The 12,886-nt window shown below is 36.3% G+C and overlaps 1 protein-coding gene across 5 annotated transcripts in view; it reads right to left on the minus strand.

Annotated features, from left to right (window-relative positions):
- The window catches only part of LOC131947753 (titin), a gene marked incomplete at its 5' end in the record, with an annotated part of 410,194 nt that overhangs the window by 8,968 nt on the left and 388,340 nt on the right, over positions 1–12,886 (minus strand). For all 5 annotated transcript variants that reach the window (XM_059309048.1, XM_059309047.1, XM_059309046.1 and 2 more), the window contains 5 exon segments: positions 1,910–1,954; positions 2,720–2,734; positions 3,851–4,007; positions 4,730–4,902; positions 5,694–5,837. In XM_059309048.1, coding sequence (XP_059165031.1) covers positions 1,910–1,954; positions 2,720–2,734; positions 3,851–4,007; positions 4,730–4,902; positions 5,694–5,837 — 534 coding nt within the window.

Consider the following 12,886-nt stretch of genomic DNA (forward strand, 5'->3'; position numbering starts at 1 on the left):
TATTGCTGGGGACTGGTGAATACATTTCTATGGTGAGCTGCAAGGGGTTAACACACTTAGGAATGATTGACAAATGATTGACAAAGGGATTGATTCACAAATGATTGACCAACATGGGAATGATTGACAAATGATTGACAAACATAAGAATGATAGACAAATGATTAACATACGAATGATTGACAAACAGGAATAATTGACAAGTTATTGATCAACTTGAATGATTGAAAAAGGACTGGCCAACATAGGAATGATTGCCAAGCTTGTCACTCATGAACGCAGTAGACAATAAAACCAATAATTACAATGACCTTTGAACCGATAACTTCACTTCATTCAGGGAACCGAGTTAACATAACACACACCTCCACACAATGTTAACATGCTCATCCTCTTGGTGCAGTGTTAACAATCTGACATGCATTTGACATGCTCTTGATTATATACCAGGTGGATGTTATCTATGGGTTCTTACTGAAGCACAGGCAGGATGTAACAAAGATCAAAACTGTGAGTTTGCTTATGGGAGGGTAGCCTAAGTCATAGTTGAGGGAAGGGTTCAGGCTATTGAAGTGTGGGTGGTAATGGGGGGGGGGGGGGGGGGGGTAAGAGAAATGTGTGATGTAATTCAAATCTCCTAATAAAATTGCATGATGGCATCTATTGGCAGACCTTTATCATTATCCCAACCTTAAAATTTCTACCAGCATAAAAAACTTTAATATAATATATTATATTATCATCCAACCTGTGATTTAATAAGAACTTTACACAATTATTGTAACCTTATTATTAGGTGATAGCATGCACCAACACAATAAGGAAACTCTACCTCTGGGGTGGTGACATGTATAACCGGCACCAACACAGAGAGGGGGGGGGGAATGACTAGGACTGTGAGTACACTCTACCCATGGGGTGATAAGTTATGTATATTATAATCTTTCTGCACCAAGCTGTTTTATTTTCACACAGGTGTCTATTTGTTTTGTGTATAACTCCTTTAAAATTCATCAATTTTTAGATTAGTCATGGGAGGTAACTACAAAGTTGTTTGAATACAAACCTTACACTTAAAATGTAAGTGATAATGTTTACAATTGCAATCAGTTTTGTGAATAATTTTGTTTTAAATTAACGGCAATATAAAATGAAATTATAAAAAATAAAATATATTTAAATTCATTAAATTACAGTTGTATGAGAAATGCCAAAGCCTTTAAAATTTTGTTCTCAGTTGTCACATATTATATAAATTATATACTTTACAAATGCTGCAGTCATTAGGCATGTGTCATTATGGTTGTCCACCCCCCCAGTAATTTTCTTTTTAAGAAACTAAATAAAACAGCCCCCCTCCCCCTGTAATTTACATCCTTCACCAAATAAAAATTTATAATGTGACATAACAGTATAGATCCTAACAGAAATGTGGAGAGAATGTTAATGAGAGAGTACAACAAGAACTATAATCATTATTTCTCGCATTTAACTACAATATAAAAAATGTAATGTAAGTTTTAAATAAGAAATCATTGAAGAATTTTAGAAAAACATTTAAAAGCTTTCTGAGAAAGACAAACAAAAGTTACCTGTAGGAAAATTATTTTTTTTAAAATGTCAAATTATAAAAAGATTTCACATTGAATGTTATTACAATTAGATCCAAATGAAATATAAATTAATTGAAAAGTTTAAAATAGAAGAAAGAAACTGACATGTATTACTGCTATGATTATTTTTCTAGTGTTAATATTGGTATGAGGTTGATGCTTGTATAGAATACGTAAGTCATACATATATGATTGAATTAAAATGAAGAAATGAAATGAAACAAATAAAAAAATTCGGGCGCAAGCTCATGACAATGTATAAGCTGTTTAGTTCAGAGTTCATTCTTTAGCATTACCTCTTCTTCGATACTCAATAGTGGGGGTAAAAACTTCAGGGTACCCTGGTGAAGCAAATGTAAGACAGAAACAGATAACTTGGTGGTCAAATCTTTTCAGGGATTCTCAAAGTACACACCAAATGCACAACATACCATCTTCATAATTGAAAAACTCAAATACCTCATTGAATTTTACTTGAATTATATTCCTTTTTTTGCCTTCTATTTGTTCTTAAATATATAATTAGCTAAATTAATTGTTGAGAATCCCAATTTAATCAAAGAGAGTCGAATCTAGAGACAGATCCTTGATGAAGAGAGGCCTCAATTGTAAAATATAACCAGGACATTAATTAAATTAAAATACTTCATAACAGATCCTTGATGAAGATGAAATTAGGCTTCAATTTTAAAATATAGCCAGGACAAAAATTAAATAAAAATAATTTATTACAGTTTTAAGATTTGAAACAAAAACTATTTTGGGTTGTGTGGTACGAAAAACAAATTTGGACAAATCAACGGCTGTATCTAATACATATTTATGACATCAAAGCATGCCTTTAAGATATGCATGTAATATATTTCTAGGTTGTAAATAAAAAGTGATGAAATAAAACTGAATAAAAGCTTTCAGATTTTAAAATATATATGAGCTTAAATATGTAATATTGTAAAGATGATACTGAAAAGAGAGAGTATAATAATTTCATTTAGTAAAATAACTATTAAACAAATGGGTATTAAAAACTAACAAATTTTGAAAACATGAACTGTTTATTGGTTATATAAAAAAAGTGAGTCATCGGCAAAGAAATATTTGTTTACCTTGAAAAGGTCGACCTTCAGTGAAACAAAATATAATTTCTTAAGGATTTTTAAAATTAAAAAAAAATAATTCAAGATATTTGCTAAGTCATTTGCATTAGATGGGTAGAAGAAGTTTTGAAAAATATGTTTCAATAAAAATAAAACTTCAGAATGCTAATAGACATAATTAGACTAATGATTAAAACTATATTCCAGCACAATCAGTGCTAAAAGCTACCACGTATGCCATCAATTTTAAAAACACACGCAACAAAATTAGATTTTGACTTTAAATTTGATGGAGGAAAAGAAAACAACATATCAGCATCAAGACTGATAGAGATAAAAATAAAATATACATGAGAGATATGAAGAAACAAGCAGGTCTTCTATTGAAAGATGTTCTAATTCACACAAAAAGCTAGATTTCTATATAGATAATTTTACACAATAACAGTGATATAAAGGTAGGTCTACACAACAAAGAAGATGAACAGATAGTTCTACACAATAAAAGTGATATACAGGTCTACACAACTAAAGTGATATACAGATCTACAAAACAAAAGTGATACAAAGGTCTACACAACAAAAGTTCTATACAGGTAAGTCTATACAACAAAAGTGATACACAGGTCTACACAACAAAAGTGATATACAGGTCTACACAACAAAAGTGATATACAGGTAGGTCTACACAACAAAAGTTATATACAGAGTGTGTACTTCATGCACACTACCAACGCACTATTTAAATTTTTCTTATTAGTTTTGACATACACAAATACAGCAATTTATTGTGAACTGTGCTGACAAACTACGCAGATGTGCATTTGATGCTACAAAGACTTGTGAGACAGCCATAGCTTTCAAGCATTTTTGAGTAAAAACAATTACATCTACTCCAAGCTTACTTTCAAATAATTTTTTAAAGGTCTGTTTTAAAAAGTAATCAATTTTTAAGCGGTTTTTAAATTCCATATGGCAGCTACATTATATGGTTCTAGCTTCAAAGCAAATCAGATCTACAGAAGCTCTTTAACAGATATAAACAGCGAAACAAAAAAACCACTTGATGCTGACGAAGAGAAAAAAAACCCAAATTATCGATTAGAAAAGCTTTTTGATAGATATAAATAGGTTACTGACCTTCTGACTCGTAGTCGCTGGGTGACCTGAAGGGGTCAGTTGTGATGACCTTCTCCGAGGGCTCCGAGGGTGAGCTCAGTCCATGCATGTTGGCTGCACATACACGGAACTGGTACGTGGTGCAGGGCTTGAGGTCAAATATGTGGCAGGAGAGTTCCTAAAGGACAACAGGTTGGTGGAAAATATTGTTTTAAAGAAATATAAACAAATTACAAAAATACTTTATTTTAAAAATGTGTACAACTTGTAAAATTTAATCTAAACATTTATAACTCTTTATGTCAAATATGTGGAAGTATCATTCTTACATGACAACAGGTGGGTGGAAAGTATTGTTTTAAATAAATAAAAACAAATGACAAAAAAAAAATTATTTATTTGTAAGCTCGTAAAATTTTATCTGAACATATATACTCTTTAAATAAAGTCATAGGATTTACTTCTAAAATATTTTTTTTGTTGAAAATTTTAGTTAATCGGGTTTTCCCCAATATTTTGGAATAAGTTATGTAACTTATAATAACTTTAAAAAAAATAAATAATAATAATAAATAAAAATAGTAAGTACTTTTTCAAAGAGAGTTACTTCACTTTGTAGTACATGTAAGTTGTTTTGAACAGAGTTGTGGAACTTACTTGTAAAAATACTTTTGTTTGTACAACCAAGTTCATTAATGTTCAAATGTTTCAATTATTTTTAATGACAGTTAATGTGTTTATTTTGTCAAAGAGAGTTATTGGACTTGCTTTTAAAAACTGTTTATTTTGTCAAAGCAAGTTACTGGCCTTGCTTTTAAAATGAGTTTAATTTGTCAAAGAGAGTTACAGGACTTACTTTTAAAATGCGTTTATTTTGTCAAAGAGAGTTACTGGACTTACTTTACACTGAGGAATCAAGACATCCCAAGTCTTCTGGCTCCGTGTCTTGGCCTCAATGATGTAGTAGATGACAGGGCTGCCACCATCAAACACCGGCCCACACCAGGATAAGGCTGCTGAGGTGGAACCAATCTCATAGACATGAGGTTGACCTACAGGCACCCCAGGCACATCTAAATACGGCAGTTGAAATAGATGGTATCAGTTTACATACAAATATAATAATCATTAAAATATAAAATAGGGTGTATGATTAGGCTACAGGACATTACCCCCCCCCCCCCAAATTTACCCCCCAGAGCAATTACCCCCCCCCCCCCCCCCCTGGGGAATTACCCCCCCCCCCCTCAAGTTATCAAGTTAGAATCCCAACTCTAACTAGAATTCTATACCTATATATTACCTTAATACTAACCTTAAGAAAAAGACCAAAACCTAAGCATACACCCTCAGCCTAAAACTTAACACAAAACCAAAACCAACACTAGACATTAGTTTAAGCTTAACCCTAACCCTAGCCCTACCCCTGTCCAGGGGGTAATGTCCTCCTGGGCGGGGGGTAATTACTCTGGGGGTAATGTCAGGGGGAAATGTCTGGGGGTAATTGACAGGAGGGGGGTAATGCCCTGTTCCTGTATGATGAGTACCAATTATACATTGAAATATTTTAAAAAGAGAAATTATTTTTATTATATTAACAAAAACAAAAGGTTTTAAAGTTGATTTTGCTTCTTGCCAAGTAGTGCCAGGTACTGATAGGAACTGGGTGAGCTCATAGATACCATAAATACCCAAGTCATCTACATATTCAACTACCAGTATTCAAAGGTTTTGTCACTTAACCCTGCTTTCATATACCTTCGGAGAAAGAAAGTCTAAAAACAAATGTCAGTCTGAAATAAAAAGCTAGAAGCCTAGAATTACCTAGAAATTAAAAAATAACAGTTTAATTTTTATTTCTCACCCTCAATGGAGATTTTAGCCTCAGCTTGATCAGACCCAATACTGCTGGTCAGACAGGCAGACAGGGACCCTGCGTCAGCTGGCAGGGCAGGGTTAAAGGTCAGGACACTGCTGGTGTCGTCTGTCTGCATACACACTCTCTCGTCTGGTAGAGAAAATATAAAAACTTTGGGTTAAAATGGTTTGTTATTAGATTGTTGTGTTCATTAAGTTAGGAAGCTCTTGTTATGTACATATCGTTTAGGAAACTCAGTGGCTTTCAAAAATTAACGTTACTGTGTCATTATTTAAATTGGGTTAGTTCATTTGTAGGGGTGTGTAGTGTGTCAAAATGTGGCTGAAGTAGTGTCTACAACAAGATGTGGTGATGGTGTTGTGGGTGGAGGTGGAATAGGATGGAGTATATTTGCTTGGATAGATCGGAACATGAAGTTACTGCCTAAATTTTATGTTACTAGTAAAACACTTCTCAAACTTTGTCTGAACTCTGAGCATAATTTCAAGTTAAACTAGAAGCAGCTTGTGACTCATTTCCCTGTCTAGGGTTTAAAAGGAAAATATCCCATAAAAGTTCAGATAATCTAATCCTACATGTCAAGCCTCATCGTTTTGTTTTGAAACAAGTTTGAGAGAATTGATCTGGCCACCAGTTGCCTCTCATGTGACCAGCATTGATAAACCTTATCACACTTGTTCCCTGTGTACGTTGAAACAGACAGAATTGTGTAACATCCATTACACTTTCTGTGAAACAGGTGTTTGCTTGCTTAAGCTTTTTTTATTGATTGATTCAGACCTCCTAAAATGTGTCCGAGGTATAAAAAAAAATGTCGTAAATTTAAGTTGTAATGGGAGAATGAAGTTATCCATACAGGGGTTTACTCGCACTAGGGAGAAAGCTGGGAGGATTCAAGAATAGGAGGGGTGGGGGTTATTCACACAAGAAACAAGGGGGAAGTAAAGAAGGGTTCTCTGTTAGTCTGTGATGTTACTGTAAACATTACATTGCTGTACTAAAAAACGGAGCTTGTTTCGTAAATTTGAGACACGGCAAGAATTGGAGCCACGGCTAGAATTGGAGCCACGGCTAGAATTGGAGCCACGGCTAGAATTGGAGCCACGGCAAGAATTGGAGCCACGGCTAGAATTGGAGCCACGGCTAGAATTGAAGCCAATGCAAGAGTTGGAGTAACGCAAGAATTGAAATCAAAGATGTTAACTAAATTAGATGTTGGTGAGACCACTAATGGTATCTTATTCCGTGCTTTATACGGTGTGTTTAATTTCAACATAGCCCGGGTCCCAGATCATTGAAATACAAGAAGTGATGACAGGAAACGGGATACTCCTGGTAGATGTATGAAAGACTAGTCCAAGTAAAGGGTCGTTTTTAAGATTTGTCATCAATAATGGACGATCCCTTGGTTAAAGTACACTGATTTAATAAGTGAAGCTCATTCAACAGGACTGTGCCAAGTTTAGGTCTGGCATTTTGTCATTCGGATACAGAAATCAGTACACGTATCGGCTAAGTTTCCACGAAAACCACAGGTCGCTAAAAGATGGGTGAAATGAAATAGTCGACCAAACATTGATGTATAGCTCAACCTGTGAGGATAATTATTTGTATAAGGGTTTATGCACTCAATGTTCACATATTTTGAACATATACTTGATATTTTGATGTGTTAAGTAAACAAAGTCCAAAAATAAATACAAATAAAATGCTAGCGTAGGCAGATGCTTAATAAACAGCTGATTTCGATTTGTTTCAGGTTGTTTGTTTTTTTTTTAAACGAGCCGGCCCGCGGCATAACATACGCCGCTATTTAGTTGTTTTTTTTTCTACTTTTCAGTAATTCATAATTTGTGAATTCGACAGTACCAACGCTGCCACTGAAAATATTTCTTTAAAACACTATAAGTAGCTCGTTAAGGACCATAACCCCCCCCCCTTCCTTCCCCCTCCCCCCTACGTTTAAAAACGTTGGCTCTGCTTGTAAACATTTAGAGTGAACACAGCTCAATAAGACCATGTAGGGGTGGGGAGGTAGGGAGCGGGTTTACAGCTTGTTTTCTAGCGGCTCCCAGAAGAGAATTATATATACGAGCCGGCCCGCGGCTTAACATACGCCGCTATTTAGTTGTTTCTAATTTTCAATAATTCATAATTTGTGAATTCGACAGTACCAACGCTGACACTGAAAATATTTCTTTAAAACACTATAAGTAGATCGTTAAGGACCACAACCCCCCCCCCTTCCTTCCCCCCCCCCCCTCCCCCCCCCCCCTACGTTTAAAATCGTTGGCTCTGCTTGTAAACATTTAGAGTGAACACAGCTCACTAAGACCATGTAGGGGTGGGGAGGTAGGGAGCGGGTTTACAGCTTGTTTTCTAGCGGCTCCCAGAAGAGAATTATATATACGAGCCGGCCCGCGGCTTAACATACGCCGCTATTTAGTTGTTTCTAATTTTCAATAATTCATAATTTGTGAATTCGACAGTACCAACGCTGACACTGAAAATATTTCTTTAAAACACTATAAGTAGCTCGTTAAGGACCATAACCCCCCCCCCCCCCTTCCTTCCCCCCCCCCCCCCCCCTACGTTTAAAATCGTTGGCTCTGCTTGTAAACATTTAGAGTGAACACAGCTCACTAAAACCATGTAGGGGTGGGGAGGTAGGGAGAGCGTTTGCAGCTTGTTTTCTAACGGCTCGAAGAGGAGAATTATAAATATAGAAGATAGAAGATAGATAGATAGAAGATAATGGCGTTCAGGGGAAATAATTAGAGACAAAAGGGGAGAGAATAAATGACAGAATAGTCGCTGACGTTAACGCGTGTTTTCTAATTTGGGAATCGCTACGGTACAAAAACTAAGCATACTTTTAAACCTCAAAAATTACAACAGCGTAGCCTGTAAAATCCACATTGTTAACAAAATAAATGATGCTTATTTAGAAAAAATAAACAATAAGTCTCAACCTATGAACTTCACGATATTATAATTAGAAGATATGATAAAATCATAAATTTCATAACAGTTGGTACGTCATTGTCTTGTACAAACTTTTCTCTAACTCACTTCCTCGTCAGTCTGTCTAGACCGAAACGCCCGAGTGAAAATTCGGACGCTTCTACTTGACCAATACGATTCACACTTGGCATGTGGGTCAAGACATGAAGACAATGCAATGTGATATTAAATTTGACTTAATCGGATGCCTAATTAATTTTGTATGAATTAATTAAAATTTGGACCGAATTAGTAGGCATGTTTAGCCAACCACACCACACGCGTCATCACGTTCAATAGCTGCGCCATCACGTTCTATGGCTGCGCCATCACGTTCAGTAGCTAGGCGCGCAATGGTTTTTAGTCATGTAACTCTATTGTAAATAAAACATGTAAAATACTGAAAAAAAAATTCATAAAAAACGTTTTAATAACAAGCTTTTTTATGTAATAATGCACTAAAAAGTAGAAAATAAATTATAGACTATTATTTAAATAACTAGAAAGAAAAGCGTGGGTCACTTTAGTATCTATTGGATACCTTTACTATTGTTAACGAAGACACCCACCCTTTTCTTTCTAGTTATTTAAATAGTAGTCTATAATTTATTTTCTACTTTTTAGTGCATCTATATATATAAAGCAAAGTGGTCAAGTGCCCGATAGGGCACTTCCCGGCACCGCAGGCGCGTCAAATTTGGCATGATGGTGCCTTGGGGCAATAGAACACGAGGGCCGGTGACGGTTTGCCGAAAAGTCTACGGAGAGGGGGTAAAAAAAGACCTCGACTGACCGGCGCCTTATATGGGCTATATTACGAAAAAAAAATTCCTCCAACGACCCCCCTTGAAATTTTGTGAGGTGGTAGGAGAACGCCTTGGGGTGTCACTAAAAACTCGCCATGTCCGGGAAAATTCGTTAAATGGGTCAAAACTGACCAGTCGTATTTCCCTATATAATCTTTGTATTTTATAGGAAAAACAGAGGGTGATTTCAAAACGGATTTGAGGGCACTTACCGTCTTTACATCTGGCTAATTTTTTGCATGCTCTTAGGTAAATGGCTTGACCTTTAGGGAAAACTGTCGGTTTCACTCATAGCCCTCGACGACGGCTAAAAAGTGACCGCGAGTGAAATTCTCATTATACGAAATTTGGTCATTTTGTCTATGAACAGGGGAAGTAACTTTTTAATGTAATAATTTTTTAAAATTTGTATTCTCTTTTAAAAAAAACCAAAAATCATAGAGTATAGCATTGTTTTAAATAAATATTTAGTTATAAATTAAGTTTTGTATTGTACTGACATTGTAAAAATTAATTGCAAAAGTATTTTATTATAATATTTAATTGATACTATTGAGAAACCCCTTGCAGTTCTAATAACCGTGCAAGTAATAAGTTTGCGAATATTCCATCAATATCTGTTATAACCGAAATTATTCCGCTGTATAAATTTAGGCCCCTAAGCATTTAACATAGCAGCCAATCACCTATTAATTAATCATTCAATTCCACAATTTTTTTTTGTAAACCTAAGCGAAGCTAGGCAGTATGCCTAGTTATTACATAAAAGCTTGTTATTAAAACGTTTTTTATGAATTTTTTTTTCTCGCCATCCGCGAAAATTATTTAAAATTATTTTAATCCTCTACCTTCTAATGTCCCTAATTCCATTTGACTCATCACGCTATCAACAGAGTCGTCCATTGCCCTGCTCCTTATCCACAGAACATAACCATTAACTTGTACATGATATCCGTGCGTACGGGACCACAGAGATACAAGTGTACAAGCCGCAGGTATGTACACTAACCAGCATCCCTGTAACAGCTAGGCCTAGACATAATAGCCCAACCAGCTGCCGTACACAATTAAGCGAGTGTTAGTCAGATCTTTCCGCACACTCGCATTTTTTTACTTCTAAAATACTAATCATTCAACGACACGCTGAGAACACAAGTGATCCAAAACATTACATAATCTCATGTCGCGGTGTCCCAGTTGGGTTTTTGTATCGCTTGAAAGCGTTTGTTTATGTTTTGGTATTCGCGTGCGCGCGGTGAAATGTGGTGTGGATCTGATGGGTGATTAGGTGTGGAGTTTGAGCATCAACGATTCACCAATCACCGGGTACAAAAGCTTCACCTATTCGTGTACACAAAAATGTCACCTGTGACCGCATTTAAACAGTCTAGGATTTTTTATACAGTTTACGTAATTGATGATTGTGTGTGTGGGGGAGGGGGAGAACAAATGCAAAGCTCGGAGCTTTGAACAAATACACCATTGTAGATGCGGGTTCAAATCACGTATTTACAAGCTCACTAAAGCGATTACCCCCAAGATTTAAAAAGCTGTAAATAGTACCCCCACCCCCTCACGTATTTACAAGCTCACTAAAGCTATCACCCCCAAGATTTAAAAAGTTGTAAATAGTACCCCCCCCGGCCCCCACGTATTTACAAGCTCACTAAAGCTATCACCCCCAAGATTTAAAAAGTTGTAAATAGTACCCCCCCCCGGCCCCCACGTATTTACAAGCTCACTAAAGCTATCACCCCCAAGATTTAAAAAGTTGTAAATAGTACCCCCCCCCGGCCCCCACGTATTTACAAGCTCACTAAAGCTATCATTCCCCAGAATCAAGAAGTATTATAGCTACCCTCCCCACGTATTGAAAGCTGACAAGCTATTACCCCTTAAATCTTAAAGCTATATGTAACTACCTATCCCCCCACACGTATTTACAAGCTAACAGAATCAAAAAGATGTATCTAGCTACCCCCCCCCCTCCCCTCCCAACCAGTAGTATAAAACTATCACTCTCACCAGACACCATACACAAATCCCTGCTACAAGTCTAGTTCTTCTAGACGAATCTGGCACATCAAATCCCGAGCGTGACACACCAAATCACGAACGTGACAATTAACGTTTTCACCGGGCCATCGTGGAAGCCAGACTTAATCACCTTACGATATTAGCCCCACCCCCTCGCCCCCTCCCCTGATAACAGGACCAGGCAGTCTAGACCCGATAATGTCAAATGTAAACACCCGACTTATTGAATCTACTCACACAACTAGATCTACTGAAGATATGGAGGAACACATCACGTGTAAAATATAAACACCCGACTTATTGAATCTACTCACACAACTAGATCTACTGAAGATATGGAGGAACACATCACGGGTAAAATATAAACACCCGACTTATTGAATCTACTCACACAACTAGATCTACTGTATAACACGTGAAGATATGGAGGAACACATCACGTGTCAAATGTAAACGCTTGACTTATTGAATCTACTCACACAACTAGATCTACTGAAGATGTGGAGGAACACATCACATGTCAAATGTAAACACTTGACTTATTGAATCTACTCACACGACTAGATCTACTGTATAACACGTGAAGATATGGAGGAACACATCACGTGTCAAATGTAAACACTTGACTTATTGAATCTACTCACACAACTAGATCTACTGAAGATACGGAGGAACACATCACGTGTCAAATGTAAACACTTGACTTATTGAATCTACTCACACAACGTGAAGATTTGTAGGAACACATCACGTGTCAAATGTAAACACTTGACTTATTGAATCTACTCACAAAACTAGATCTACTGAAGATTTGTAGGAACACATCACATGTCAAATGTAAACACTCGACTTATTGAATCTACTCACACAACTAGATTTGCTGTATGGCACGTGAAGATTTGGAGGAACACATCACGTGTCAAATATAAACAACCGACATATCGAATGCACTCACACAACTAGATCTACTGTATAACACGTGAAGATATGTAGGGGCACTGATTATAGTTTTTATTTTCTATATAAATAAATTTGTTTCTGTTTCATTGGGGGGGGGGAGAAAACTGTGGACCGCAGAGACCCTGAAACTCTCTACCCCACTCATCTACGCTTCTCATATGATGTATATATATTTCCATGTTCCGTCTACATGCCTATAATAGTCTATATCATGGACAGTTCGCTAAACTGCAAGAAGTGCTCACTGATAGACAGATGAACATACTTTTTAACGGAAAAATACCGAAGGTTCGATATTTTAAAACATTGTTAGAATTATATCGATAATGAGTAGATCTAGTAATTACATACTTGTGTTGGGAGTGAGAGATG

The sequence above is a fragment of the Physella acuta genome, unplaced genomic scaffold, assembly GCF_028476545.2.
Source record: "Physella acuta isolate Inbredline_101_S28 unplaced genomic scaffold, ASM2847654v3 ptg000606l, whole genome shotgun sequence".
Taxonomy (NCBI): Eukaryota; Metazoa; Mollusca; class Gastropoda; family Physidae; genus Physella; species Physella acuta.